The 27,864-nt window shown below is 38.6% G+C and overlaps 5 protein-coding genes across 9 annotated transcripts; all 5 read left to right on the top strand.

Moving 5' to 3' along the window:
* The first annotated feature begins 269 nt into the window (after positions 1-269).
* LOC132182489 (putative glutamine amidotransferase GAT1_2.1) lies at positions 270-2,092 on the top strand. The gene is made up of 4 exons (XM_059595751.1): positions 270-401; positions 519-1,249; positions 1,365-1,574; positions 1,690-2,092. Exons 1-4 carry the CDS (start codon positions 314-316, stop codon positions 1,939-1,941), a joined length of 1,281 nt encoding a protein of 426 aa, XP_059451734.1. The 5' UTR covers positions 270-313; the 3' UTR covers positions 1,942-2,092.
* A 2,021-nt stretch (positions 2,093-4,113) lies between these two features.
* On the top strand, positions 4,114-12,296 carry LOC132182488 (LEAF RUST 10 DISEASE-RESISTANCE LOCUS RECEPTOR-LIKE PROTEIN KINASE-like 1.3). 2 transcript variants are annotated; one of them, XM_059595750.1, is made up of 5 exons: positions 4,114-4,826; positions 10,579-10,614; positions 10,727-11,050; positions 11,137-12,092; positions 12,207-12,296. In XM_059595750.1, the coding sequence occupies exons 1-4, from the start codon at positions 4,142-4,144 to the stop codon at positions 12,057-12,059; spliced, it is 1,968 nt and encodes a 655-aa protein (XP_059451733.1). In that variant the 5' UTR covers positions 4,114-4,141; the 3' UTR covers positions 12,060-12,092; positions 12,207-12,296. The 2 variants fall into 2 exon arrangements, with proteins under 2 accessions (XP_059451733.1, XP_059451732.1); XM_059595749.1 differs by lacking the exon at positions 4,114-4,826 and adding an exon at positions 6,843-7,635.
* LOC132182491 (LEAF RUST 10 DISEASE-RESISTANCE LOCUS RECEPTOR-LIKE PROTEIN KINASE-like 2.7) lies at positions 9,148-10,564 on the top strand. The gene has a single exon (XM_059595753.1). It carries the CDS (start codon positions 9,343-9,345, stop codon positions 10,204-10,206), a length of 864 nt encoding a protein of 287 aa, XP_059451736.1. The 5' UTR covers positions 9,148-9,342; the 3' UTR covers positions 10,207-10,564.
* Positions 12,281-13,607, top strand: LOC132182103 (putative glutamine amidotransferase GAT1_2.1). Its single transcript, XM_059595304.1, has 3 exons — positions 12,281-12,937; positions 13,033-13,242; positions 13,356-13,607. Exons 1-3 carry the CDS (start codon positions 12,281-12,283, stop codon positions 13,605-13,607), a joined length of 1,119 nt encoding a protein of 372 aa, XP_059451287.1.
* Positions 13,608-15,891: 2,284 nt separating this feature from the next.
* On the top strand, positions 15,892-27,367 carry LOC132182486 (LEAF RUST 10 DISEASE-RESISTANCE LOCUS RECEPTOR-LIKE PROTEIN KINASE-like 1.3). 4 transcript variants are annotated; one of them, XM_059595744.1, is made up of 4 exons: positions 15,892-16,672; positions 25,523-25,558; positions 25,671-25,991; positions 26,079-27,367. In XM_059595744.1, the coding sequence occupies exons 1-4, from the start codon at positions 15,991-15,993 to the stop codon at positions 26,999-27,001; spliced, it is 1,962 nt and encodes a 653-aa protein (XP_059451727.1). In that variant the 5' UTR covers positions 15,892-15,990; the 3' UTR covers positions 27,002-27,367. The 4 variants fall into 4 exon arrangements, with proteins under 4 accessions (XP_059451727.1, XP_059451726.1, XP_059451724.1 ...); XM_059595743.1 differs by lacking the exon at positions 15,892-16,672 and adding an exon at positions 19,005-20,213; XM_059595741.1 differs by lacking the exon at positions 15,892-16,672 and adding an exon at positions 21,782-22,600.
* The last annotated feature ends 497 nt before the right edge of the window (positions 27,368-27,864 follow it).

Genomic DNA, 27,864 nt, shown 5'->3' with positions numbered 1-27,864 from the left:
GTTAAATTATTAAATCCCACCATCCTATATTATTTTTGCTGAAATGTATTCATCAAATATATATATATATATATATATATATATATATATATATATATATATAGTGATGTCTTGCCAAACTTGATCTGTACAAATTTGGAACATATGCGGCGCCAGGAATGTGCATTTTGTCTCTGACTCTCTGTAGTCTGTACATAAGAGCAATAGATTATAAGCGAATCCTATTTGTCTTTTTCTTCTTCGATTGTATTTATATGCCAACAGAGCCTTCTAACTTGTGAAAACCTTCCACATAGATCTCCTCATCACCTTAATGGCCTCCGAGCTCTCTGTGATTCTCCCTCGCGTTCTCATCGTCTCTAGACGCAGCCTTCGCAAGAACAAGTTCGTAGATTTTGTGGGTACGTTCGTTAGATCTCTTCCAATAATTGAACTTTCACAGCCATATTAATTCTTTCTTCTTCTTATTGTTTAATTGGGTAATTACTAAAAGTTGTGTGTATGCATGTAAATCTCAGGTGAATACCATCTTGATCTTATAGTAGGCTATGGTGCAGTACCGGTGATTGTTCCCCGTGTTAATGGGGTTCATATGTTATTAGATAGCTTTGAGCCCATCCATGGCGTTCTTCTCTGTGAAGGAGAGGACATTGATCCGTCTCTATATGAGGAGGAATCCTCTGCTCTTCCCCCAGAAGAGCTGGAAGAAATCAAGAGGCTTCATTCCAGCGATACTGCTATTGATAAAGAAAAGGATACGATCGAGTTGAGGCTTGCAAAGCTTTGCCTGGAAAGGAACATCCCCTACTTGGGAATCTGCAGGGGTTCCCAGGTACTAAATGTTGCATGTGGGGGTACCCTTTTCCAAGACATAGAGAAAGAAGTATCAAAGAATTGCCCAGAAGGGCAGAGAGTGAAGCACATTGATTATGATAATTATGATGGGCATAGGCATGTGGTTAAGGTGGTGGAGAACACCCCCTTGAACCAATGGTTCAAGGATTCTTTGGAGGAAGGGAAAATGGAGATTTCAGTTAATAGTTATCATCACCAAGGGATTAAGAGATTGGCCCAGCGCTTTGTACCAATGGCATTTGCGCCTGATGGTCTAATTGAAGGGTTTTATGACCCGGATGCTTATAATCCTGAAGAGGGTAAATTTATTATGGGACTCCAGTTTCATCCTGAGAGAATGAGGTGGTCGGATTCTGAACAATTTGATTATCCAGGATGTCCATCTGCTTACCAGGTTTCATTGTGATTTGATATATATATATATATATATATATATGAACAATCTTTAGATTGTTCTTTCTCTTCTTTTTTTTCTTTTTGTTGTTGGAATAACCATGGAAATTGTGCAGGAATTTGTGAAGGCGGTTATTGCTTACCAGAAAAAGGTTAACATCACAACATCAGTGCCAAAGCACCAAAAGCTCGATCAAGAAATGTTGGAGAAGAAAAGGAAAAGTATCGTTCGTAGTTTCTCAATTGCAAGGAATATATACACAACTGGCCGTGAGATGGCTCCCTGGAAAGAATCTGAACTCGAAGCTGGAGCAGAATTTCTTGAGGTATTAATTTACAGTGAAAAAGATCGAAGTGTTTGATATTTTCTGTTCTTTTTTTTTTTTCAAACTTCTTTTTGGGGGTTTAATTGCTTTTAATTTGTTTCGATCCGAGTTGCAGTCAAACACAGCAATGAGTTTGCAACAAGAGAATAGGTTGAAGCAGATGGGTGCAACAGTGAGGAATGCAGGCTCCTACATAGAGAGATTGAAGTTGAATGGGGAGAAAGAAAAGATGGCAAGGAGTGTGATGGTGAAAATGTCGGTAGAACAGTTGTCTGATATGATGTCTTTCTACCACATGATGAGGCAGATATGTTCAGAAGTGTTGGAAAGGAAGCTAAATGGCATTGTCAATGACGTTCCTTCTTGAGCTTTTTCCCTTTCCCCTGCTTTTTGGGTGTCTTTCCATGTTAAAAGGGTGATCCACTCTTTTTGGGAATCATATGAATATTATTGGTGTACCTATGGACTTGTACTTGCCTCTCGTTTCTTTCTATAAAAGAGAAAAATATGTTTGTTTTTTTCCCCTTTCCTCCATGAATTGAGAGCTAAAATCCATAGCATAAGTTCTCAACCTTTCCTTTCCTGTTTGTTTATGTAAAGGCTGCTGAAGATTTATTTAGTAGCCCAAACATCTATAATGTAAGGATCCGGATCCCCTCCTATTATGAGAAAATATGAGTTTCTCATATTTTTTATCCTAAGCGTCAGTTGCATCCAAGGGTTTCAGTGGATGCCCACGTGTCCACTTATATCAAAACAAAAAAAACAAATACAAACACACTTAATTATATCAAATCTGATTAAAAAATTAATTAATTCTTTTTAAAAAAATAAAATTAAAAAACAAAAACAATTTTGCTTAGGGGATTGTAATTTACGGCAAAAAGTTGTTTTGAGAAACTTCACTTACTTTCTGATTATCATCCATTTTGTAATGTTTTTCTAAAGTTCAAAATCTCTCAATTTAGTATATCAAACTTTTAATTTTTTTTTCAATGTTCCTGCTTCCTTAAGATTTTCCGTTAAAGCCCAACAAAATTTTCAAAATATCCCTTTTTTAAAAATATATATATATATATATATATTTAAAATTTTTGCAAAGATTAAGGCATGAGTATTTTGCAAAGACCATTAAATTCGAATTAACGCCTTAATATTTGCAATTGTTTTTTTTTTTCTTCACTAAAACAAATGGAGGTATTTTGAGAATTTTAACACCCAAGTTAGGAGTTAACAAAAAATCCTAACGGAAGGGTGACATTGAAAACAATTGAAAGATTCATACACTAAATTGAGAGAAATTAAACTTTATGAGAGATATTGCAAAAGTGGTGACAATTTAGAAGATTAAGTTTTTTTTTTTTTTGGTTAAGTACCTGGGTTTACAGATTTTTATTTTTTCCCACCTATGGCTCAAATCCTATCATAAATGGTATCCGGCTTACGAATCATAAATGGTATCCGAATTACGAGAAAATACCAACTTAGTACCTCATATTATTTAACCTTTTTTTTTTAAACTGATGATCTTTCCTATTCAGATTAAATCGGAATGGAGGGGTTACGTAATTGTGAAATTTGTCAGGCTGATTTCGAGTGCAGGTTGGGCTGTGGGCTTGAATTGCTTGTGGGATCTACAGACGGATTGGGTCCAACTGAGGTTGCAAAGGAAATAGATCCGATGTGGACAAAGTTGTCCTCCAAACTAGGTTGAAAATTTTTTTTTCAATCTAGTTTATAAAAGTGATATGTGTCTCTTTTTTTACTAACATTTGACATGCACATTAGTTTTTAATAAAATTTATTCCAACTTTGTCCCTATTATTATAAAAACATGTGCATCTCACATGTTTAAGGGACACATGTTACTTTAATAAACTAGGTTAAAAAAAATTCCTCTGACCCAGTGAAAAACTTTTTCCAGACGAGAATATCAAACGAAAAATACCCAACTCTATTTTGCGAGCTACTACACGTTCAATTAAAGTTACCTAACTTTGCCGTATAATTTACAACGCAGTGTAATGAATGCAAACTTGATAGTTAGGTCAAGCTAATTTTCAGCACTCTTTGGTCTTTTGGGTTTTGCCCGCTGGTTTTAGGTGGTTTACGTTAAATGAGCAGATTCTCCTTCACTTTCATACTCCTAACCATTAAATATTCATGCAATATGTGCTATGCTATTAAAAGAATCACATCCGTCATGATTTCGTTTTTTATTTCCTGTTTTTCTGTTTAATTTACAATACTTAATCAACTAAATTTATTCGATCCTAGCTACTTAATTTCATAAACATATTTCATTTTAGCTTGCAGTGAAAATCTTGTATCTTTAATAGCGTTTGCTGGTAGTTTGTAGTAATTACTCATACGACAAATGAAGTAGTTGGGTGTTGTAGTCAATTACGTGTAGATTAAGACAAGAAGACTTCCGAAGCCTTCCACTTTCTCAATTGTCGTCTTCCCCACTAGTACTGCCCGATGGTCACTCATATCTGTTTCCTGTATTTTCCTTAATACAAAAGATAATTATCCTACCAACCTTAATTATTCCTCTCGATCAGGAAATGGATTCCTGGCTTCTCTCGCCGTCTCCTTTTCTTATTTCTTTCTATTTCTTATTCTTTGTAACTTTTGTCGGGATTCCAGGATCTCTATGCGATGATGATATCGACCCGACAAGCTGTGGCAAAAAGTTCAACTGCGGAGAGATCAAAAACATCGGGTTTCCTTTCTGGGAAGATACCCGACCCACTAATTGTGGGTCTCCTGGATTGAAGCTCCACTGCGAGGGAAGTGTTACTACCATGGAGATTATGAAAGTGACATACCGCGTGCTAGATGTCAATCTCACAAACCAAATACTCAAAATTTCAAGAGAGGATTTCTTGACTGGAATTTGTTCGCTGCCGCCGGAATTAGTGGATACCACTCTCGACCCCACACTTTTCCATTTTCGCCCCGGTTACCAGAATATTACATTAGACTACGGTTGTCCCTCTTCTTTGTTACCTTTCCTTGGACACTTCACTTGCGAAGTAAGTGGGGATGTGCTCATGGAGTTGGGAGCTCAGGGGCCTAAGGAATGTAATGGAAGCGTGGTTGTCCCAGTTCCTAATCTTCTCCCCCCAGATGTATTCTTTTCTTCGGAAATATTGGAGCAAGTCATTAGAGAAGGATTCGAGGTGGAATGGAAGGTGGATACTGCAGCGTACGCGTGTCCAACATGCATTTTATCACCATCAAAATCAGGTACGTGTTAGATCAAGTTTAAATTGATAAAAAATAATTTAGAGAAAATGACTAAAAAAATAATGAATTTAATTATTTAATAGCTTTTTTAATTTATGTGCATCCTCACACTTTTCTTTACAGCAGAAACCGTCAAAGCACTAAATTTTTTAGTAAATCTGTGTGTTTTATTTTTTATTTTTAGCTGAGCCTTGGGGAAATATCCTTTCCACCAAAAAAACCCAGTGACCTGAAACTGTTGTTAACTTTCGGTAAAACAAACCAGTTAAGCTAAGAAATAAGTAGCCACTATTGAGTGCTGAGCTTTTTAATTAGGGGAGAATAATTAATTAATTAGCGTTCCTTTAGCTTTTTGACTTATTGGGTTCCAAGTGGGACCAAAAATAGACAACAAAAGTAGGTTGGCCTCTAATCTAATCTAGCGGTTTCCACTTTCCATATATGTTTCTAGCTACTATTTACTAAAATATATTAATAGAATATACGAGAAATTTCATTGTATGATCAGTAGAAAGGATGAGTACAATCCTGAATATTTTACTTATGCACAAAGTAGTAATTAACCATTGGATTTAACTTCAATGTGGATGGGCCTCGAAACCCAACTTTTGCAGCCACCAATCACCAACTGTCACATAAGTAAAATGCACAAAACTATCATACATCCTAAAACACTAAATTTTTCCTTATTTCTCCTTCTTCCTTTTATTTCTTCTTCTTTTCCATTTCTTCCCTCCTGCCGACAACCTCTCCCATTTCTTTTCATTTAACAGAGAAAGAATGAACCTTCCATTTAACGGTCATCTTCTCCAACGTTAGGGTGATAAAATCCCTTAAAGGTTAACGTTCCACCTCTAGGTTTTAGATTTGAATCCAAAAACGAGTTTTGTGGAATTAAAAATGAGTTTTGAGGCATTAGAAACGATTTTTGAGACATTAGAAACTGATTTTGGGCATTAGAAATGGGTTTTTCAGGCTGGGTTTTGTGGGGTTTCTGACGGGTTCTTGTGGGTCTGGTCGTGGGTCTCGCCAAACCCACACTGGAGTCTTGCCAAACCCAAACCCCGGCGTGGGTCTAGCGTGCGTCGGGCAGCTTGGATTTTTTTTTTTTGATCCGGTGCTTTTGTTCTAAGTTTTATTTTTTGCATTTTTCTTGAATGGATGAAGTGTCACAAGGAGGTTGGATGTTGCAAAACACCACTTTTAAGGTCTGACCGCATGATAGGAGCTCTCTTAACCATTATAATTTCATTACTATCATTTTTCAGTTATTCATTGATGTAATTAATTTTCATGTATTGGTGATTATTTTTGAAGTCTTTCGTAGTTCCTTATAATATCTCCCTAAGCTCAGTAGTTTTTTTTTTTTTTTTTCCTTAATTGAGATTACCCCTATAACATACTCCAAAAATTTTGGCCATATTTTTCCCTCTTAGAAGTAGAGCCAAACCAGATTTCCACTGAAATATTAACCACCCACTTAGGAGGATTTAAAAGGAACATGAGTAACACGTACGGGATTGATCTTTTTGAGTCTTACCTTGTTGTTGGTTGACCTTGATCTTTTTTTTTTTTTTTTATTTAATATATGTTTAAGATGACGTGGATTGTGTTGTATTAGAGGCTTATAAGTAAAAATAATAAATAAAAAAAAATTGCAGTTTAGGTGAGTTTTTTTTGTTTGTAGGGCGGCTCCTATGTTTGACTGAGCAATAGTTTAAAACTGATTTCAGACCTTCCTAAGATATGAGTTCTATAACATGGCAAGAACAACTAGATGCCGTGTTAGGGAATCGTTAGAAATATTAAGCACTGTCGTTTTGTTGGACTTTGTCACCTAATTGCTGGTAAAGTTCCAAATAGAAGCATCTCTTTGAAAAATGTCACCCTCCCAAACCCCAACTTCGTCAAAGCCCACCAGCTCCATTATGATGCAATTCATAAGAATTATTTAAAAGCATATCATCTTCCCCTTCTCCCTTTTCTAATCTCATAACTTGCAATCACTTACTCTCTCATTCTTCCATCGAGATGCATCCCAATCTCTTCCCAACCATCGCTCTGTCGATGGTGATAACAACCTTGTGCTTGATCCACTTCCCATCATCTTCGTACGCAGATGATGAGCAATACCTAAACTGCAGCCAACCATTTGATTGTGCGGGCATTGAGGGCCTCAGTTATCCTTTCTGGGGATCAAATAGGCCAAGCTATTGTGGCCACCCCTCTTTTGAGTTAAACTGTAGCAGTAACGCTCCACTCATCAAAATCACCTTCATGAATTATCGAGTCCTTCAAGTCAATAACGTGTCGCAGACTCTCCAGGTTGCTAGAGAGGATTACTGGAACACCCTTTGTCCTTCTACAATTGTTAATACGACTATCGATTCCATCGTCTTTGGTTATGCTTCAGCTGTGGCGAACCTGACGCTCTACTATGATTGCCCTACTTCTCCTGTTACAATTTCGATGACCGATATTACTCAGTTTGATTGCTCCATAAACGGAAGCGATGCTAACAACTACTATTCTAACAATACCATTGCGAACTCGATTGATAGCTCATTTGGGTCATGCGCCTACAACGTTAAAGTTCCAGTTCTGCAATCGCAACCTGGGAGCGGCAATTCAAGTGCACTGAAAGAAGCTATCGATGGCGGCTTCATATTGGGCTGGAACGCATATAACAGTTTGTGTGATGGATGTAAAGCGACCGGTGGACAGTGTGGGTACAACACAAGCACGAGCGAATTCGCTTGCCATTGTGCAAATGGAACTTTCCCATCCACTTGTCCGTTAACAGCAACAGGTAAGTCTTTTGCTGTTTTTCTTGCATGTTTGTGTAGATGCTTGGTTGCTAGCATGCAGATCGGTATCTCCTTTTGCTTAAGCACGGCCACTTTAATGGAGAAAAAAAGGCTCATCGATTTGCAGCTAACATAGTTTTCTTTGACTCTGGTTTAGGATAAATTATTTAGGAAAAACTCCCAACTTGCTTTCGGGCATATATGCGTCATCCATCCTATATATGAACATGATAAATAATTAAATATTATATTAGAAACATGCAGATATTGGGGTAATTTTTCGTTGATTAGTAAGTGTTTTGAGGGAGGATCAATAGGAGGCATAATTTTCCATGAGGCTTGGCATCAGAAAAAATTTAGGTTGGTCAAAGATGGACTGATTCTTGGATTTTCAATATGAAATTTATGGATGATTAAGGATTTCGATCCAATTAGTTAGGAGTTAGGTGGGATCAAAGGCTATGGAACCAAGCCAGAGTTGATTCCTCTTATCATTTGTTATAAAAAAAAGAAGCTGAATGCCCTACAGGCAAGAAGAGGTATTGGAGTAGAAAAAAGAAAAGGCGATCGAATTTCTTGCATGGCGTGTATCATGCACGGCATACTTTTTAAGTTAATTCGTAGTAGGTAGATTGAATTCACACCGGCAACCAATGATCGTAGGGGTGGTTACCAGCGTGGGCTGCAGGGCCCAATGGGACCGGCTAAAGACAATTATTTATGGTTTGTTAAAAACAGGGGAAGACTTGAACAGTGAGCCAATTAATTGAGAGTAATAATATAAAGAAGATAATTATACTAAATTTGAAAACAATTAATTTAAGCCCTTTTTTTTTTTGCCTTTTCAATTTTTTTTTTATTATTTTTTTTTATTTTAGATTTGATTGATTGCACAACATTGGCCAAATTCGGTTAGAGAAATATTTAGTTTAGTATATACCTACTTAGAAAAATAAATATTCTTCAAATAGAGAGAGAGAGACAGAATCACATTTTTCAAAGAACATTATTCACATATTTTTTTATGCATACCACATATGTATGTCTATCATCTATATCATCAACACATAACGTTAATCTAAAATCAACAGTATAAAGAAAAAGTATATAAAAGATGTGCACATAGAAACCCATTTTTGTATCTTCAAGAGGTAACTTAATCTGTTGAGATTATGTTTAATGAAGCAGATGTCACTAGGTCGAATTCCCTCTCTTTTGTGGAGACATATAAAAGAAAAAAAAATTAAAAAAAAAAAACCATTTTTTTCTAATATTCATTGGTGAATTTAGGTCTTCCGGCTTGTCCAAATCAAAGGCTCTTTCATGCACCTTAATTATGATATGATATTTTATAAAAATATTTTTAAAATAGATATTAAATATTATTTTCAGGTCAAATAATTGAGATTTCTTTTGTTCAATATTCCTTATTATTTTATAGAATTGAGAAACGTTGATTTAGAAAGAAAAAAATAATAATAAAAGAAAGAAAGAGGAAATAAAAAATCCACAAGGATAGTCAGAATTCTAGACGGCCTCCAATTTCAAAAGCTGGTTCACATACACGTAGGGTCCAAGTCAACCAAAGGAAGCTTTGTTCGAATTAAGCAGTCTCCGGAGGCAGTCCTTACCCACTCCAGCGACCAGCCACCCTATTACCTCATCCATGCCATCTCACTCCTCTAACCCCTCACTTCCACTCCTCTCTGATGTCCCCAATCGCCTTCCCTCCGGCGATCTTCGTCTCCGTCCTCCTCTTCTTCTCCGTCGCCGTCACAACGACGTCGTTATCTTCCGATGACTCCTCCACCCTCTCTTTCAAATGCGCCCAGACTCTCGACTGTGGCCCTTTCAAGAATCTCTCCTACCCATTCACCGACACGACCCACCCGGACAACTGCGGTACGCCTGAGTTCCGACTCTCCTGCGACGACGACTCGCCCAATTTGACCACCGCGTCGCTGAGTTACCGAGTCCTCCGGCTCGACCAGGCCGCCAGAACCATGACCCTCGCCCGCTCCGACCTCTGGAACACCACGTGCCCAAAGCAATACACCAATTCCACTCTGGAGCCCTCTGGGTTCACGTACGCTACTGACAATGAGGACCTCACCATCTTCTACGGTTGCTCTTGCTCCTCTAGTGGTCTCCGTCAGCCCGCGAAGCCTCCTAATCTGTTTTATTGTAGCTTCCTTGGAAATGCGAAGCGGACCGACGCTTATTACCTGACCGGTCCGGTTCCTACCGATCCGATTCTGAGACTTATTGAATGCAACGTCGGTGTCAGCCTGAAAATCCTCAAAACGGCGGCGTTGGAGCTCACAACTTATCGGTTAACGCTTGAGGAGGTTTTGATGGAGGGTTTCAAGGTGAATTATAGCGATGTGTACGGTGATACGTGTGCCAGGTGTCTGGTTTTTGGTGCGCAATGTGGGTTGATTCGAAGTCGGGCAAACCCATTTGCCTTTGTGGCAATCGGACGTGTTCGGCGCCAGGTATTCGACCTTTTTTTCTCGACAAAAATTGCGGTTTTGTTTGAGGATGATGGTGGAGAACTGGAAATGAAATTCTGAAAATCGGTAATTTTGGTAGGCTAATCAGGACGTTGCTTTTGTGATGGAAACGGTAGAAATGGTAAAAAGTATTTTGGAACAAAAATGTCTTTGTTACGTTTGGTTTGTCCGATAGCCTTTAAAAGTCTTTACACTCGATTTGTCGCCTGCTTTCTTCCCCCATTGACACCTGTTTGTTCCCTGGCCTCAATGGCTTCAAATCGAGGGAAAATATCGGTTTCAAAAAGCAGTAAATTAGATTAAATGTTGGTCTTAAATTAGACCTTGACTATTTGTGTATGGATTATGGATATGCTGATTAAAGATGTTCCTCTATAAAATATCTTTTCGTGCTCATTGGACTGACACTTCTGTATCTTTCGACTATTGCAGACAGTAAAGGTTCTAATAAGGCAGGCCTTGTCATAGGTAATGTTTTATGGCGTTACAAACTTACAACCATTGTGCATCTTTTCGTTGAGTTGGGTATTAATGTATTATAGAGAAGAAAAATTATCCAACTTTTGTTTCGTGTCTTCAGGCGTTGCCGTAGGAACGGTGGGCATTGCTGCCGTATTTCTAGGTTGTTTGGTCTTTGCCGTCAGACAGCGGAGGGAAAAACTTGCCAATGAATCTCAAAGCAAAGACCTGCCCACACCTCCTTCAAGCAAAGCCTTTCCAGTTTCTTCAACTAATTTCTCTCGAAGCACCCCCCCATCTTATCCCTCCTCGAAGTTGGATCTTGAAAGGGGAAGCACGTACTTCGGAGCTCATATCTTCAGCTATGAAGAACTGGAAGAAGCCACTAACCGTTTTGACCCTTCTAGACAACTTGGAGATGGAGGCTTTGGCACTGTTTACTATGGTAGGATTATAACTTACGTTATATGTATACTTTTTTGTAGTTTTTTCCAGAAGGATTGTCCTCTTAATCATTTTAATCATTTGCAGGCGAGCTGCATGATGGGCGTGTAGTTGCAGTGAAGCGCCTATACGAAAACAATTTCAAACGCGTTGAGCAGTTCATGACTGAAGTCGAGATCCTAACTCGCTTACGGCACCCAAATCTTGTGCTGCTCCACGGCTGCACCTCAAAACGTAGCCAAGAACTTCTCCTTGTTTACGAATACATTTCTAATGGAACTGTCTCTGATCATCTCAACGGAAACCGGTCGAGTTCCGCTTTAATGACTTGGCCAGTTCGGTTGAGCATAGCCATAGAGTCAGCCGAGGCACTGGCCTACCTCCATGAATCGGATGTTATCCATCGCGATGTCAAAACCACCAATATTCTCCTGGATGATAAGTTCCGTGTGAAAGTGTCTGATTTTGGTTTGTCACGGTTGTTCCCAACGGATGTCACGCATGTGTCAACTGCTCCACAAGGAACACCTGGGTATGTTGATCCAGAGTATTACCAGTGCTACCAGCTCACTGACAAAAGCGACGTTTATAGCTTTGGAGTGGTGTTGGTCGAGCTTATATCGTCGTTGCCGGCTGTGGACACCAATAGACACCGGCACGATATAAACCTGGCCAACATGGCAATCAACAAGATTCAGAATCACGCATTGCACGAGTTGGTCGATCCGTCTCTTGGGTTCGAAAAGGATTACGATGTAAGGATGATGACGACGTCAGTGGCAGAACTGGCTTTTCGGTGTTTGCAGCGGGAGAGGGAAATGAGGCCTAGCATGGATGAAGTGGTGGAAGTTTTGAGAGGAATCAAGAACGAAGAGATTGGAGTACAGAAAGCAGAAGTGGTGGATATTAGTGCAGATGATGTCGGGCTTTTGAAGAACATTCCTCCCCCGCTTTCACCAGATTCATCTGTGAAACGGGCTAGCAGCTCTACTACACCCAATTCCTTCTAGCGCTTGAGATTTCCCCCAACTCTACAGTAGATGGTAAATTTAGATCTCTTCCAATAATTGAACTTTCACAGCCATATTAATTCTTTCTACTTCTTATTGTTTGATTGGGTAATTACTAAAAGCTGTGTGTATGCATGTAAATCTCAGGTGAATACCATCTTGATCTTATAGTAGGCTATGGTGCAGTACCGGTGATTGTTCCCCGGGTTAATGGGGTTCATATGTTATTAGATAGCTTTGAGCCCATCCATGGCGTTCTTCTCTGTGATGGAGAGGACATTGATCCGTCTCTCTATGAGGAGGAATCCTCTGCTCTTCCCCCAGAAGAGCTGGAAGAAATCAGGAGGCTTCATTCCAGCGATACTGCTATTGATAAAGAAAAGGATACGATCGAGTTGAGGCTTGCAAAGCTTTGCCAAGAAAGGAACATCCCCTACTTGGGAATCTGCAGGGGTTCCCAGGTACTAAATGTTGCATGTGGGGGTACCCTTTTCCAAGACATAGAGAAAGAAGTATCAAAGAATTGCCCCGAAGGGCAGAGAGTGAAGCACATTGATTATGATAATTATGATGGGCATAGGCTTGTGGTTAAGGTGGTGGAGAACACCCCCTTGAACCATTGGTTCAAGGATTCTTTGGAGGAAGGGAAAATGGAGATTTCAGTTAATAGTTATCATCACCAAGGGATTAAGAGATTGGCCCAGCGCTTTGTACCAATGGCATTTGCGCATGATGGTCTAATTGAAGGGTTTTATGATCCGGATTCTTATAATCCTGAAGAGGGTAAATTTATTATGGGACTCCAGTTTCATCCTGAGAGAATGAGGTGGTCGGATTCTGACCAATTTGATTATCCAGGATGCCCATCTGCTTACCAGGTTTCATTGTGATTTCATTTATATGAACAATCTTTAGATTGTTCTTTCTTTTCTTTTTTCTTTTTGTTGTTGGAATAACCATGGAAATTGTGCAGGAATTTGTGAAGGCGGTTATTGCTTACCAGAAAAAGGTTAACATCACAACATCAGTGCCAAAGCACCAAAAGCTCGATCAAGAAATATTGGAGAAGAAAAGGAAAAGTATCATTCGTAGTTTCTCAATTGCAAGGAATATATACACAACTGGCCGTGAGATGGCTCCCTGGAAAGAATCTGAACTCGAAGCTGGAGCAGAATTTCTTGAGGTATTAATTTACAGAGAAAAAGATCGAAGTGTTTGATATTTTCTGTTCTTTTTTTTTTCAAACTTCTTTTTGGGGGTTTAATTGCTTTTAATTTGTTTCGATCCGAGTTGCAGTCAAACACAGCAATGAGTTTGCAACAAGAGAATAGGTTGAAGCAGATGGGTGCAACAGTGAGGAATGCAGGCTCCTACATAGAGAGATTGAAGTTGAATGGGGAGAAAGAAAAGCTGGCAAGGAGTGTGATGGGGAAAATGTCGGTAGAACAGTTGTCTGATATGATGTCTTTCTACCACATGATGGGGCAGATATGTTCAGAAGTGTTGGAAAGAAAGCTAAATGGCATCGTCAATGACCTTGCTTCTTGACCTTTTCCCTTTCCCCTGCTTTTTGGGTGTCTTTCCATGTTAAAAGGGTGATCCACTCTTTTTGGGAATCATATGAATATTATTGGTGTACCTATGGACTTGTACTTGCCTCTCGTTTCTTTCTATATAAGAGAAAAATATGTTTGTTTTTTTCCCCTTTCCTCCATGAATTGAGAGCTAAAATCCATAGCATAAGTTCTCAACCTTATGTAAAGGCTGCTGAAGATTTATTTAGTAGCCCAAACATTTATAATGTAAGGATCCGGATCCCCTCATATTATGAGAAAATATGAGTTTCTCATATTTTTTATCCTAAGCGTCAGTTGCATCCAAGGTTTCAGTGGATGCCCATGTGTCCACTTGTATCAAAACAAAAAAACATACACAAACACACTTAATTATATCAAATCTGATTAAAAAATTAATTAATTCTTTTTTTAAAAATAAAATTAAAAAACAAAAACAATTTTGCTAAGGGGATTGTACTTATGACAAAAAGTTGTTTTTGAGAAATTTCACTTACTTCCTGAGTTATCATCCATTTTGTAATGTTTTTTTAAAGTTTAAAATCTCTCAATTTAGTATATCGAACTTTTAATTTTTTTCAATGTTCCCGCTTCCTTAAGATTTTCCATTAAAGCCCAATAAAATTTTCAAGATATCCCTTTTCTTTTTTTTTCTTTTTTTAAAAAAAAGGGATATCTTGAAAATTTTATTGAGGCATGAGTATTATTGAGGCATGAGTATTTTGCAAAGACTATTAAATTCGAACTAACGCCTTAATATTTGCAATTATTATTATTTTTTTCACTAAAACAAATGCAGGTATTTTGAGAATTTTAACACCCGAGTTAGGAGTTAACAGAAAATCCTAACGGAAGGGTGACATTGAAAATAATTGAAAGATTCACACACTAAATTGAGAAAAATTAGACTTTAAGAGAGACATTACAAAAGTTGTGATAATTCAGAAGATTAAGTTTTTTTTTTTTTTTTTTTTGGTTAAGTACCTTGGTTTGCAGATTTTTATTTTTTCCCACCTATGGTTCAAATCCTACATAAATGGTATCCGACTTACGAAAAAAGACTAACTTAGTACTTCAGATTATTTAACCCTTTTTTTTTTTTTTTTAAACGGATGATCTTTCCTATTCAGATTAAATCGGAATGGAGGGGTTGTATAATTGTGAAATTTGTCAGGCTGATTTCGCGTGCAAACCAGTTGGGCTGTGGGCTTGAATTGCTTGTGGGATCTAAAGACGGATTGGGTCCAACTGAGGTTGCAAAGGAAATAGGTCTGATGTGGACAAAGTTGTCCTCCAAATTAGGTTAAAGGAGTTTTCTTCAATCTAGTCTACAAAAGTGATATGTGTCTCTTTTTTAATAACATTTGACTTGCACATTAGTTTTTAATAAAATTTATTCAAACTGTCTCTACTATTAAAAAAACATGTGCATCTCACATGTTCAAGGGACATATGTCACTTTAATAGACTAGGTTAAAAGAAATTCTTCCGACCCAGTTCAGAGAAAAACTTTGTCTGGACGAGAATATGAAACGAAAAATACCCAACTCTATTTTGCGAGCAACTACACGTTCAAAGTTACCTAACTTTGCCGTATAATTTACAACGCAGGGTAATGAATGCAAACTTGATAGTTAGGTGAAGCTAATTTTCAGCACTCTTTGGTCTTTTGGGCTGTCCCCGCTGGTTTTAGGTGTTTTACGTTAAATGAGCAGATTCTCCTTCACTTTCATACTCCAAACCATTAAATATTCATTAAATATATGCTATTCTATTAAAAGAATCACATCCGTCATGATTCCGTTTTTATTTCCTGTTTTTCTGTTTAATTTACAATACTTAATCAACTAAATTTATTCGATATATAGCATGATCAACATTTAATTTATATTCTATATATATATTTGATAGCTACTTAATTTCATAATTAAACATATTTTGTTTTAGCTTGCAGTGAAAATCTTGTCTCTTTAATAGCGTTTGCTGGGAAACATAATCATCTTTATTTCGAAGAATATCCAGTTAGTTAAAGTGAAAGGGTATTTGTATTTTTTTATTTTTTGAGTGAAAAAATACTCATTTTTTATAATTAATTAAATATTATCCAGTTCAAATAAAATGAAAAATATCTGATTAATAGTCTCGTAGGAATTACTCATACCACAAATGAAGTAGTTGGGCGTTCTATGCAATTACGTATAGATTAAGTCAACAAGACTTCCGAAGTCTTCCACTTTGCCAATTCTCATCTTCCCCACTAGTACTGCGAGCTCGATAATCACTCATATCTGTTTCCTGTATTTTCCTTTATACAAAAGATAATTATCCTACCCAACCTTAATTATTCCTCTCAGGAAATGGATTCCTGGCTTCTCTCGCCGTCTCCTTTTCTTATTTCTTTCTATTTCTTATTCTTTGTAACTTTCGTCGGGATTCCAGGATCTCTATGCGATGATGATGATGTGGACCTACCAAACTGTAGCAAACTGTTCAACTGCGGAGGGATCAATAACGTCGGGTTTCCTTTCTGGGAAGATACCCGACCCAGTAATTGTGGGTCTCCTGGATTGAAGCTTCACTGCGAGGGAAGTGTTACTACCATAGAGATTATGAACGTGACATACCGCGTGCTAGAGGTCGATCTCAAAACCCAAATACTCAAAATTTCACGAGAGGATTTCTCGACTGGAATTTGTTCGCCGGAATTATTGAATACCACTCTCGACCCCAACCTGTTTGATTTTCACCCCGGTTACCAGAATATTACATTAGCCTACGGTTGTCCCTCTTCTTGGTTACCTTTCCCACACCCTGGACACTTCACTTGCCCCACAAGTGGGGAAGTGCACGTGGAGCTGGGAGCTCATGGGCCTAAGGAATGTAATGGAAGCGTGGTTGTCCCAGTTCGTCTCCGTCTAGATTCATTCATTTTGTCGGAATTGGAGGAAGCCATTAGAGAAGGATTCGATGTGGAATGGAAGGTGGATGCTGCAGCGTTCGCGTGTCCAACATGCAATATTTCCTCACCATCAAAATCAGGTACGTGTTAGATCATACTTATTTTGAAAGTTTAAATTGATTAAAAAAAAACGCAAATGTTGTTAAACCCAGTGAGTGACCTGAAACTGTTGTTAACTTTTGGTAAAACAAACCAGTTAAGCTAAGAAATAAGTAGCCACTACTGAGTACTGACCTTTTTAATTAGGGGAGAATAATTAATTAATTAGCGTTCCTTTAGCTTTTTGACTTATTGGTTCCAAGTGGGACCAAAAATAGACAACAAAATTATGTAGGCCTCTAATCTAATCTAATACGTGGCTTCCACTTTCCATATATGTTTCTAGCTACTATTTACTAAAAAATATTAATAGAATATACGAGAAATTTCATTGTATGAGTAGAAAGGATGAGTACAATCCTGAATATTTTACTTATGCACAAAGTAGTAATTAACCATTGGATTTAACTTCAATGTGGATGGGCCTTAAAACCCAACTTTTGTAGCCCCAATCAACAACTGTCACATAAGTAAAATGCACAAAATTATCCTACAGCCTAAAACACTAAATTTTTTCTTATTTCTTCTTCTTCCTTCCATTTCTTCTTCTTTCCCATTTCTTCAGTCCTGTCGACAACTTTTTCCATTTCTTCTTCTTCCTTCTTCTTCTCATTTAACAGAGAAAGAGTGAACCTTCAATTTAACGGACATCTTCTCCGGCATTAGGGTGATAAAATTTTCTAAGAGTTAACTTTCTACCTCTAGGTTTGATATTTGAATAAAAACGAGTTTTGAGGTATTAAAAACGAATTCTTGGCATTAGAAATGGGTTTCTCAGGCTAGGTTTTATGGGTTTTTTGGCGGGTTCTCATGGGTATGGTTGTGGGTCGTCGGGCAGCTTGGATTTTTTCTTTTTTCTTTTTTCATTTTGATTCGGTGCTTTTGTTCTCAGTTTTATTTTTTGCATTTTTCTTGAATAGATGAAGTGTCACAAGGTGGTTAGATATTGCAAAACACCACTTTTAAGGTCCGGCCGCATGATAGGGGCTCTCTTAACCATTATAATTTCATTACCGATCATTTTTCAGTTATTCATTGAATGATAAATCATTACAAGAAAAGCAGATATAAAGATTCAATATTTAAAAATTGTATCTAAAATAATCCAAGAAGTGATAACAAGACCGAATATAATTTAAGCAGCATGAGCAAATCCAAAATCTTTGTAGCCAGTCAATCATCATTAGTTTCCAATCTAAAGCAAACGAAACTCTCTGTATAAATCAGCTGATAAAAATTTATTAGAAAAATATAGTTAATAGGGAATTAGATTATATTCACAGTGTTCTTCCTGACATAATCGCTAATAAGCAGAAGTATTTTGTCTATAGGAGAATATGCGCCTATGCGGGAGAGGCCTGCAGGAGGTCATGTCTAGAGAATAATTTTTGTCAGGCCTTCATCTGTCATTTGTTAGGAATAATTAGTCAAAACTTAGGAGGCTCAATAGGATAAAGGAAAACTTGAGTAAATAAAAGGTGATGTTTTAAGGCATCTTTTTGGTGGACTTTTTCAAGAGTGGTAAGTTTCTAAGAAGCTACGGGGTATTTGTTTCCAGTCCAAAAGTGTTTTTTCTCTTTATCATTTTTGTTGCACGTTTTTTAAAAGATTCAACGATAATTTTAAAAGTTGAGAGGATGAGAGAAGAACCGAAAAAAAAAATGAATCATTTCTCTCCTTTAAATAGCGGTCAAAAGAATCTCTCAATTTTCCAATTCATTGGAAAATCACAATTCAAAGATGTTGAATGAAATGGTACTTCAAACATAAGATTTCCAAATCGAAATAGAGCTCTCACCACGCCTTAGCGAAATTGGCAATAATTCCTTCGTTCGCATAATTTTATATGATGAAGATGATGATGGGAGTCAGGAGAAAATTTGGTCCTTCCGTGTTTCACAAAAAGGATGTCAGTGCTCGGAGACTTTCAAGGGGTATGATGAAAATTTTAAGTAATTTTGAAATAAGGCTAAAGTCATTAATTATTCTCTAATTTCTATGATTAATTACTCCGTATATATATATATTTGCGTATTAGGTACATGATCACATTGAATAGGTTTACAGATTTCAAAGCACGATGAGAGGTCACATCATTATATTACTTTCGTTCGGTAGGTGAGGCTTAAATGAAATTAAAATGCAGTCCGGGCCCTGTGATTAGGTAGGTGGAATTAATTGGATTGACGGATTAAATGGAAGATGGATGCCACGTCATGTAATTGCACCTGGGTCCGACCAGGCTAGATCAAATTGGGTTCGACCAGCTGAGCAGCCCAGGTTAGGTTGGGTTAGGCCAGCTAACAGTGGGCTGGCTTGGTGGTTTGTTGAGAATGAGCAGGTTAATCGGACCGAAGAAGGCATTTTCTAGTAAATGTCTTGTGTGATACGCCTAGTCTATTTTTTCAATGGAAGATTATTTTAGCTGAGCAATTTAATTGGTGGAGTTGGATGAAGAACCGATTGAAGTTAGAGAAATGGAAAGGCAGTCTGTCCATACTTGAAGTGAAAAGATTCGTGTGTTTAGTCAAACAATAGCTTATCTCATTTAAGAAAATCGTCCTCCATACACAGAAATGCGATTCACCATTTGGCTTTCAAGTCAATACATTCCAAAGTCTGAAGTCTTCTTCTTTAATCACTGGCCTTAATATTGTTTTCCCATCGAGTGATGTCACATAATTATATTTGCCGTTGTTTCCTTGAGACAATCTCAAATACCTCACCTATTCTTCATTTCATCCATCACTTTGATCTCTTTCCCAGAAATGGATTCCTGGCTTTCCTTCTTCATTATGTTGTTGGTTTTCGTCGAGGTTCCGGTGTGTTTATGCTCCTATGATTGGTATACAAGGTGTAGCAGTCGGTTTGACTGCGGGGACATCACTGGCTTGGGTTATCCATTCTGGGGTGATGGCCGGCCCGATGGCTGCGGCAATCCGGATTCAAAGCTCATTTGTACGAAAAATATCACTAGCATCGAAATTATGAACCTGGAATACCGCGTTTTGAGTGCCGATCCTGGCTCCAAAACCCTCAAAATTGTGAGGGACGACTTCTTGGATGGAATTTGTTCACCAGTGTGGGTGAATACCACCCTGGATACAGAGCTTTTTGAATATGGCCCTAGCCACTTTAGCATTACGTTACTCTATGGTTGCCCTTCTTTTCCCAATTTTTATCCACCAATATCCTTTTGCTCCGTTGATGGGACCGCTAATAAAGGCGTTTACATACAAGACCCTACCGTCCCTGGGGTTTGTGCAAAAAGTGTGGTTGTTCCTGTTCTTGCAACTCTTAAGCAAGATATAGGTAATTGGTCAAGAATTGAAGACATCATCAAAGGAGGATTCGATGTGAAGTGGAAGGAGGATCCAGTTTGTATTGCCTGCACCGTGTCTAAGGGGGTTTGTGGATACGACCAGAATACAAATCAAACAACTTGCTACTGCCCAAATCAATCATCAAACGGGTTAAAAATATGTGCTGCCGGAGACACCCAAGTGCCTTCTAGTAAATCAGGTATGTATGTCCCTTATTTTCTACTTTTACCCCAGCCAGCGCCGAGCAGTAGTTGTAATTTCAAGTTGTTTTCTAGCCGGTTTTATGCAATAGCATTACAGTAGGTGATGGCATTCCTGAGCTGAGTTCATGAGATTTTTTGACTATTGACCGAGACCCGATATTTATTTTATTTTATCTTTCACTCTATAGGACTATAGGAGCTCTGCGGGTAACGATAAGTGAGATGTATTCGATAAATTAGGTCCACTAGCATATTTTAGGCCATGCCCTTCTTTCTGATTCGAGTATATATTTGAATCTTCCACCTCCAGTACTCGATTAGACGACTTGCCCATTGAAAACAGATACTACATGTTAACGACTCTCTCGTGTCTGAAGAGGCAAGACAACGTCGTCCTTCTTTCAAGATTAAAATTTTGTCTGAAGGGCTTTCTGGTTGTGGATTGATCCATGATCTTACATTTGGTGTCTGATTGTCATCATGTCTTGTCTTTGGTTAATTTCTTCTCAGTTTGGGGGGTTAGATGGTAAAATGCAAATTTTGAGGTTACCAAGATGCTTCCAATATATATATATTGTAGGCCTTTAATTAATTTGTCTCAAGATTGACTCCTTAAATTTGTGACAGAATTAGCATATTTGACTCCCAAACCCAAAAAAAAAGGGGGATCATGGGGGCACATGGGCATATACAGCAGTGATGTTGGACTTCACAGGTATAGAAAAATGCAGGCAATTAAAAAAGCCCACGTACGAGTTTCAGCTGAATTGAGATTCGATTGAGCCATGAACCAGACAGTTGAGAGAACTTTTGGCTTCTGTTCATACTTCAACTAGCATCCTTGTAATTAATTTTCATGTATTGGTGATTATTTTTGAAGTCCTTCGTAGTTCCTTATATATAATATCTCCCTAAGCTCAATAGTTTTTTCCTTTTTCTGCTTCCCCTTAATTAAGATTACCCCTATAGCATACTCCAAAATTTTTGGGCATATTTTTCCCTCTTAGAAGTAGAGCCAAACCAGATTTCCACTGAAATATTAACCACCCACTTAGGAGGACTTAAAAGGAACATGAGTAACACGGGAGTGATCTTTTGAGTCTTACCTTGTTGTTGGTTGAGTTTGATCTTTATTTATTTATTTAATATATGTTTAAGATGACGTGGATTGTGATGTATTAGAGGCTTAGAAGTAAAAAAATAATTGCAGTTTAGGTGAGTTTTTTTCTTTGCAGGGCGGCTCCGTATGTTTGACTGAGCAATAGTTTAAAACTGATTTCAGACCTTCCTAAGATATGAGTTCTAGAACATGGCAAGAACATCTAGATGCCGCGTTAGGGAATCGTTAGAAATATTAAGCACTGTCGTTTTGTTGGACTTTGTCACCTAATTGTGAATTGACCGTCCCCGGTAAAGTTCCAAATAGAAGCATCTATTTGACAAATTTCACCCCCCAAACCCCAACTTCGTCAAAGCCCACCAGCTCCATTATGATGCAATTCATAAGACTTATTGAAAAGCATATCATCTTCCCCTTCTCCCTTTTATAATCTCATAACTTGCAATCACTTTCTCTCTCGTTCTTCCATCGAGATGCATCCCAATCTCTTCCCAACCATCGCTCTGTCGTTGGTGATAACAGTCTTGTGCTTGATCCACTTCCCATCGTCTTCATACGCAGATGCTGAGCAATACCTAAACTGCAGCAAAACATTTGATTGTGCGGGCATTGTGGACCTCAGTTATCCTTTTTGGGAATCCAATATTAGGCCAAGCTATTGTGGCCACCCTGCTTTTGAGTTAAACTGCAGCGATGGTGTGCCACTCATCAAAATCACCTTCATGAATTACCGAGTCCTTCATGTCGATAACGTGTCGCAGACTCTCCAGGTTGCTAGAGAGGATTATTGGAACACCCTTTGTCCTGCTACGATCGTTAATACGACCATCAATTCCACCGTCTTTGGTTACGCTTCAGCTACGGTGAACCTGACGCTCTACTATGATTGCCCTAGTATTCCTACTTCTCCTCTTACAATTCCGCCGGCCGATACTACTCAGTTTGATTGCTCCATAAACGGAAGCGATGCTAACAACTACTATTCTAACAATACCATTGCGAACTTGATTGGTAGCTCATTTGGGTCATGCGCCTACAACGTTAAAGTTCCAGTTCTACAATCTCAACCTGGGAGCGGCAATTTAAGTGCACTGGAAGAAGCTATCGATGGCGGCTTCATATTGGGGTGGAACGCAAATAACAGTTTGTGTGATGGATGTAAAGCGACCGGTGGACAGTGTGGGTACAACACAAGTACGAGCGAATTCGCTTGCCATTGTGCAAATGGAACTTTCCCATCCACTTGTGCATTAACAGCAACAGGTAAGTCTTTTGCTGTTTTTCTTGCTTCATTTCTTGCATGTTTGTTTAGGTGCTCGGTTGCTAGCATGCAGATCGGTATCTCCTTTTGCTTAAGCATGGAGAAAAAAAGGCTCCTCGATCTGCAGCTAACATACTTTTCTTTGACTCTGGTTTAGGATAAATCATTTAGGAAAAACTCCCAACTTGCTTTCGGGCATATATGCGTCATCCATCCTATACATGAACATGATAAATATTATATTAGAAACATGCAGATATTGGGGTAATTTTTCGTTGATTAGTAATTGTTTTGAGGGAGGATCAATAGGAGGCATAACTTTACAAGTCCATGAGGCTTGGCATCAGAAAAATTTAGGCTGGTCAACGATGGACCGATTCTTGGATTTTCAATATGAAATTTATGGACGATTAAGGATTTCGATCCAATTAGTTAGGAGTTAGGTGGGATCAAAGGCTATGGAACCAAGCCAGAGTTGATTCCTCTTATCATTTGTTAGAAAAAAAGAAGCTGAATGCCCTACAGGCAAGAAGAGGTATTGGAGTAGAAAAAGAAAAAAGAAAAAAGAAAAGGCGATCGAATTTCTTGCATGGCGTGTATCATGCACGGCATACTTTTTAAGTTAATTCGTAGTAGGTAGATTGAATTCACACCGGCAACCAATGATCGTAGGGGTGGTTACCAGCGTGGGCTGCAGGGCCCAATGGGACCGGCTTAAGACAATTATATATTTATGGTTTGTTAAAAACAGGGGAAGACTAGAATAGTGAGAAAACAAGATAATTATACTAAATTTGTAAACAATTAATTTAAGTCTATTTTTTATTTTCCTTTTCAATTTTTTTTTTGTTAATTTTTGACTTGATTGATTACATAACATTGGCCAAATTCGGTTAGTGAAATATTTAGTTTAGTATATATGTACTTAGAAAAATAAATATTCTTTAAATAGAGAGAGAGACAGAATCACATTTTTTAAAGAACATTATTCACATATTTTTTTATGCATACCACATATGTATGTCTATCATCTATCTCATCAACACGTAATGTTAATCTAAAATCAACAGTATAAAGAAAAAGTATATAAAAGATGTGCACATAGAAACCCATTTTTGTATTTTCAAGAGGTAACTTAATCGGTTGGAATTATATTTAATGAAGCAGATGTCACTAGGTCGAATTCTTCTCTCTTGTGCGGACATATAAAAAATAAAATTAAAAAAAAAAAAAAACAACCATTTTTGTCTAATATTCATTGGTCAATTTAGGTCTTCCGGCTTGTCCAAATCAAAGGCTATTGGAGAGGCTTTCATGCACCTTAATTATGATATGATATTTTATAAAAATATTTTTAAAATAGATATTAAATATTATTTTCAGGTCAAATAATTGAGATTTCTTTTGTTCAATATTCCTTATTATTTTATAGAATTGAGAAACGTTGATTTAGAAAGAAAAAAATAATAATAAAAGAAAGAAAGAGGAAATAAAAAATCCACAAGAATAGTCAGAATTCTAGACGGCCTCCAATTTCAAAAGCTGGTTCACATACACGTAGGGTCCAAGTCAACCAAAGGCAGCTTTGTTCAAAGCCGTCTCCGGAGGCAGTCCTTACCCACTCCAGCGACCAGCCACCCTATTACCTCATCCATGCCATCTCACTCCTCTAACCCCTCACTTCCACTACTCTCTGATGCCCCCAATCGCCTTCCCTCCGGCGATCTTCGTCTCCGTCCTCCTCTTCTTCTCCGTCGCCGTCACAACGACGTCGTTACCTTCCGATGACACCTCCACCCTCTCTTTCAAATGCGCCCAGGCCTTCGACTGTGGGCCTTTCAAGAACCTATCCTACCCATTCACCGATACGACCCACCCGGAGAACTGCGGTACGCCCGAGTTCCGACTCTCCTGCGACGACGACTCGCCCAAGTTGACCATCGCGTCGCTGAGTTACCGAGTCCTCCAGCTCGACCAGGCCGCCAGAACCATGACCCTCGCCCGCTCCGACCTCTGGAACACCACGTGCCCACAGCAATACACCAATTCCACTCTGGAGCCCTCTGGGTTCACGTACGCTACCGACAATGAGGACCTCACCATCTTCTACGGTTGCTCCTCTAGTGGTCTCCGTCTTCCCGCGAAGCCTCCTAATCTGTTTTATTGTAGCTTCCTTGGGAATACGAACCGGACCGACGCTTATTACCTGACCGGTCCGGTTCCTACCGATCCGATTCTGGGAGTTATTGAATGCAACGTCGGTGTCAGCCTGAAAATCCTCAAAACGGCGGCGTTGGAGCTCACAACTAATCGGTCGACGCTTGAGGAGGTTTTGATGGAGGGTTTCAAGGTGAATTATAGCGATGTGTACGGTGATACGTGTGCCAAGTGTCTGGTTTTTGGTGCGCAATGTGGGTTTGATTCGAAGTCGGGCAAACCCATTTGCCTTTGTGGCAATCGGACGTGTTCGGTGCCAGGTATTCGACCTTTTTTTCTCGACAAAAATTGCGGTTTTGTTTGAGAATGATGGTGGAGAACAGGAAATGAAATTCTGAAAATCGGTAATTTTGGTAGGCTAATTAGGACGTTGCTTTTGTGATGGAAACGGTAGAAATGGTAAAAAGTCTTTTGGAAGAAAAATATCTTTGTCACGTTTGGTTTGTCCGATAGCCTTTAAAAGTCTTTACACTCGATTTGTCTCCTGCTTTCTTCCCCCATTGACACCTGTTTGTTCCCTGGCCTCAATGGCTTCTAATCGAGGGAAAATATCGGTTTCAAAAAGCAGTAAATTGGATTAAATGTTGGTCTTAAATTAGACCTTGACTATTTGTGTATGGTGATGCTAGCTGATTAAAGATGTTCCTCTATAAAATATCTTTTCGTGCTCGTTGGACTGACACTTCTGTATCTTTCGACTATTGCAGGCAGTAAAGGTTCTAATAATGCAGGCATTGTCATAGGTAATGTTTTGTGGCGTTACAAACTTACAACCATTGTGCATCTTTTCGTTGAGTTGGGTATTAATGTATTATAGAGAAGAAAATTTATCCAACTCTTGTTTCGTGTCTTCAGGCGTTGCCGTAGGAGCTGCTGGCATTGTTGCCGTATTTCTAGGTTGTTTGGTCTTTGCCATCAGACAGCGGAGGAAAAAACCTGTCAATGAATCTAAAAGCAAAGACCTGCCCACACCTCCTTCAAGCAAAGGCTTTCCAGTTTCTTCAACTAATTTCTCTCGAAGCACCCCATCTTATCCCTCCCCGAAGTTGGATCTTGAAAGGGGAAGCACGTACTTCGGCGCTCATATCTTCAGCTATGAAGAACTGGAAGAAGCCACTAACCGTTTTGACCCTTCTAGACAACTTGGAGATGGAGGCTTTGGCACTGTTTACTATGGTAGGATTATAACTTACGTTATATGTATACTTTTTTATAGTTTTTCACTGAAGGATTGTCCTCTTAAATCATTTTAATCATTTGCAGGCGAGCTGCATGATGGGCGTGTAGTTGCTGTGAAGCGCCTATACGAAAACAATTTCAAACGCGTTGAGCAGTTCATGACTGAAGTCGAGATCCTAACTCGCTTACGGCACCCAAATCTTGTGCTGCTCCACGGCTGCACCTCAAAACGTAGCCAAGAACTTCTCCTTGTTTACGAATACATTTCTAATGGAACTGTCTCTGATCATCTCAATGGAAACCGGTCGAGTTCTGCTTTAATGACTTGGCCGGTTCGGTTGAGCATAGCCATAGAGTCAGCCGAGGCACTGGCCTACCTCCATGAATCGGATGTTATCCACCGTGATGTCAAAACCACCAACATTCTCCTGGATGATAAGTTCCGTGTGAAAGTGTCTGATTTTGGTTTGTCACGGTTGTTCCCAACGGATGTCACGCATGTGTCAACTGCTCCACAAGGAACACCTGGGTATGTTGATCCAGAGTATTACCAGTGCTACCAGCTCACTGACAAAAGCGACGTTTATAGCTTTGGAGTGGTGTTGGTCGAGCTTATATCGTCGTTGCCGGCTGTGGACACCAATAGACACCGGCACGATATAAACCTGGCCAACATGGCAATCAACAAGATTCAGAATCATGCATTGCACGAGTTGGTCGATCCGTCTCTTGGGTTCGAAAAGGATTATGATGTAAGGAGGATGACGACGTCGGTGGCGGAACTGGCTTTTCGGTGTTTGCAGCAGGAGAGGGACATGAGGCCTAGCATGGATGAAGTGGTGGAAGTTTTGAGAGGAATCAAGAACGAAGAGATTGGAGTACAGAAAGCAGAAGTGGTGGATATTAGTGCAGATGATGTCGGGCTTTTGAAGAACATTCCTCCCCCACTTTCACCAGATTCATCTGTGAAATGGGCTAGCAGCTCTACTACACCCAATTCCTTCTAGCGCTTGAGATTTCCTCCAACTCTACAGTAGATGGTAAATTTGGTATTGTATGCCGCCCATAAGAAGTCAATAAGTGGGTTAACATTTCATTATCTTGATGTCGATTGGTTCTATTTTGTCTTGATAGAAGATGGATGGATGATAGAGATCCATGGATGCTTGTTGGGCAATGTACATAGTAAATACAGCTGTCGAAAGTGAACTTATTAGTATTGGGATGTATTCACTATTCATCATGCACATGCTCTGATGCTTGGCTTACATACTTCAATCGTAAAGATTTTGAATTAGATTGTTTTCATCAATGAGAAAATGTTGTGAATCAAACGATGACTAAAATATAATGACAACTGCTAAATTTTCCTCTCTTGTTTTTTTTTTTCTTCTGTATTTTTCATGACAGAGCAGCAGATTTCTTTATTTTTTTCCTTCTTTGTTTTCTCCATTGGAGCTACATCATTGGCTGCTTTTCCCAAAATCCAAGCAACCAAACAAAAGATGAAAACTGGATTGAGAGTATTGAGCTGTTGTTTAACATGATGGATTAATTTTCCTCCGCATAATATACATGCCTTGAATCCAACACAAGATAATTTCTGACACTTCTCGTGAACTCTAACCATTTAAAATATAGTTATTAAAATAACTCTTAAGAGCATTCACAATAACTCTCAACACTAAAAGTCTACTTTAGTTGATTTAGTTATGGCTTATTTATGATTGCGTTTTAGGGACCTAATTAACACTTAAAAAGTCCGTTTGAAGAAAAAAGTATTCATTTGGTAAAAAAATTAAAAGCATTTTTAAGGATTCAAAAAGCCTAAAAATTATCAAAACGCATTTTTGACAAAAGCTTAAAAATG

The sequence above is a fragment of the Corylus avellana genome, chromosome ca5, assembly GCF_901000735.1.
Source record: "Corylus avellana chromosome ca5, CavTom2PMs-1.0".
Classification (NCBI taxonomy): Eukaryota; Viridiplantae; Streptophyta; class Magnoliopsida; order Fagales; family Betulaceae; genus Corylus; species Corylus avellana.
Note: the sequence above shows the minus strand (reverse complement) of the source record. Positions and strands in the feature narration are given on the sequence as shown.

Coding starts and splice junctions, on each gene's coding strand:
- LOC132182491 (XM_059595753.1), top strand. CDS start 9,343: ATGTCCCCAATCGCCTTCCCTCCGGCGATCTTCGTCTCCGTCCTCCTC.
- LOC132182489 (XM_059595751.1), top strand. CDS start 314: ATGGCCTCCGAGCTCTCTGTGATTCTCCCTCGCGTTCTCATCGTCTCT. Junction 402..518: donor CAAGTTCGTAGATTTTGTGG/GTACGTTCGTTA, acceptor TGTAAATCTCAG/GTGAATACCATCTTGATCTT. Junction 1,250..1,364: donor GATGTCCATCTGCTTACCAG/GTTTCATTGTGA, acceptor GAAATTGTGCAG/GAATTTGTGAAGGCGGTTAT.
- LOC132182486 (XM_059595741.1), top strand. CDS start 21,811: ATGCATCCCAATCTCTTCCCAACCATCGCTCTGTCGTTGGTGATAACA. Junction 22,601..25,522: donor TTGTGCATTAACAGCAACAG/GTAAGTCTTTTG, acceptor CGACTATTGCAG/GCAGTAAAGGTTCTAATAAT. Junction 25,992..26,078: donor CTTTGGCACTGTTTACTATG/GTAGGATTATAA, acceptor AATCATTTGCAG/GCGAGCTGCATGATGGGCGT.
- LOC132182103 (XM_059595304.1), top strand. CDS start 12,281: ATGTTATTAGATAGCTTTGAGCCCATCCATGGCGTTCTTCTCTGTGAT. Junction 12,938..13,032: donor GATGCCCATCTGCTTACCAG/GTTTCATTGTGA, acceptor GAAATTGTGCAG/GAATTTGTGAAGGCGGTTAT. Junction 13,243..13,355: donor CTGGAGCAGAATTTCTTGAG/GTATTAATTTAC, acceptor TCCGAGTTGCAG/TCAAACACAGCAATGAGTTT.
- LOC132182488 (XM_059595749.1), top strand. CDS start 6,858: ATGCATCCCAATCTCTTCCCAACCATCGCTCTGTCGATGGTGATAACA. Junction 7,636..10,578: donor TTGTCCGTTAACAGCAACAG/GTAAGTCTTTTG, acceptor CGACTATTGCAG/ACAGTAAAGGTTCTAATAAG. Junction 10,615..10,726: donor TAAGGCAGGCCTTGTCATAG/GTAATGTTTTAT, acceptor TCGTGTCTTCAG/GCGTTGCCGTAGGAACGGTG.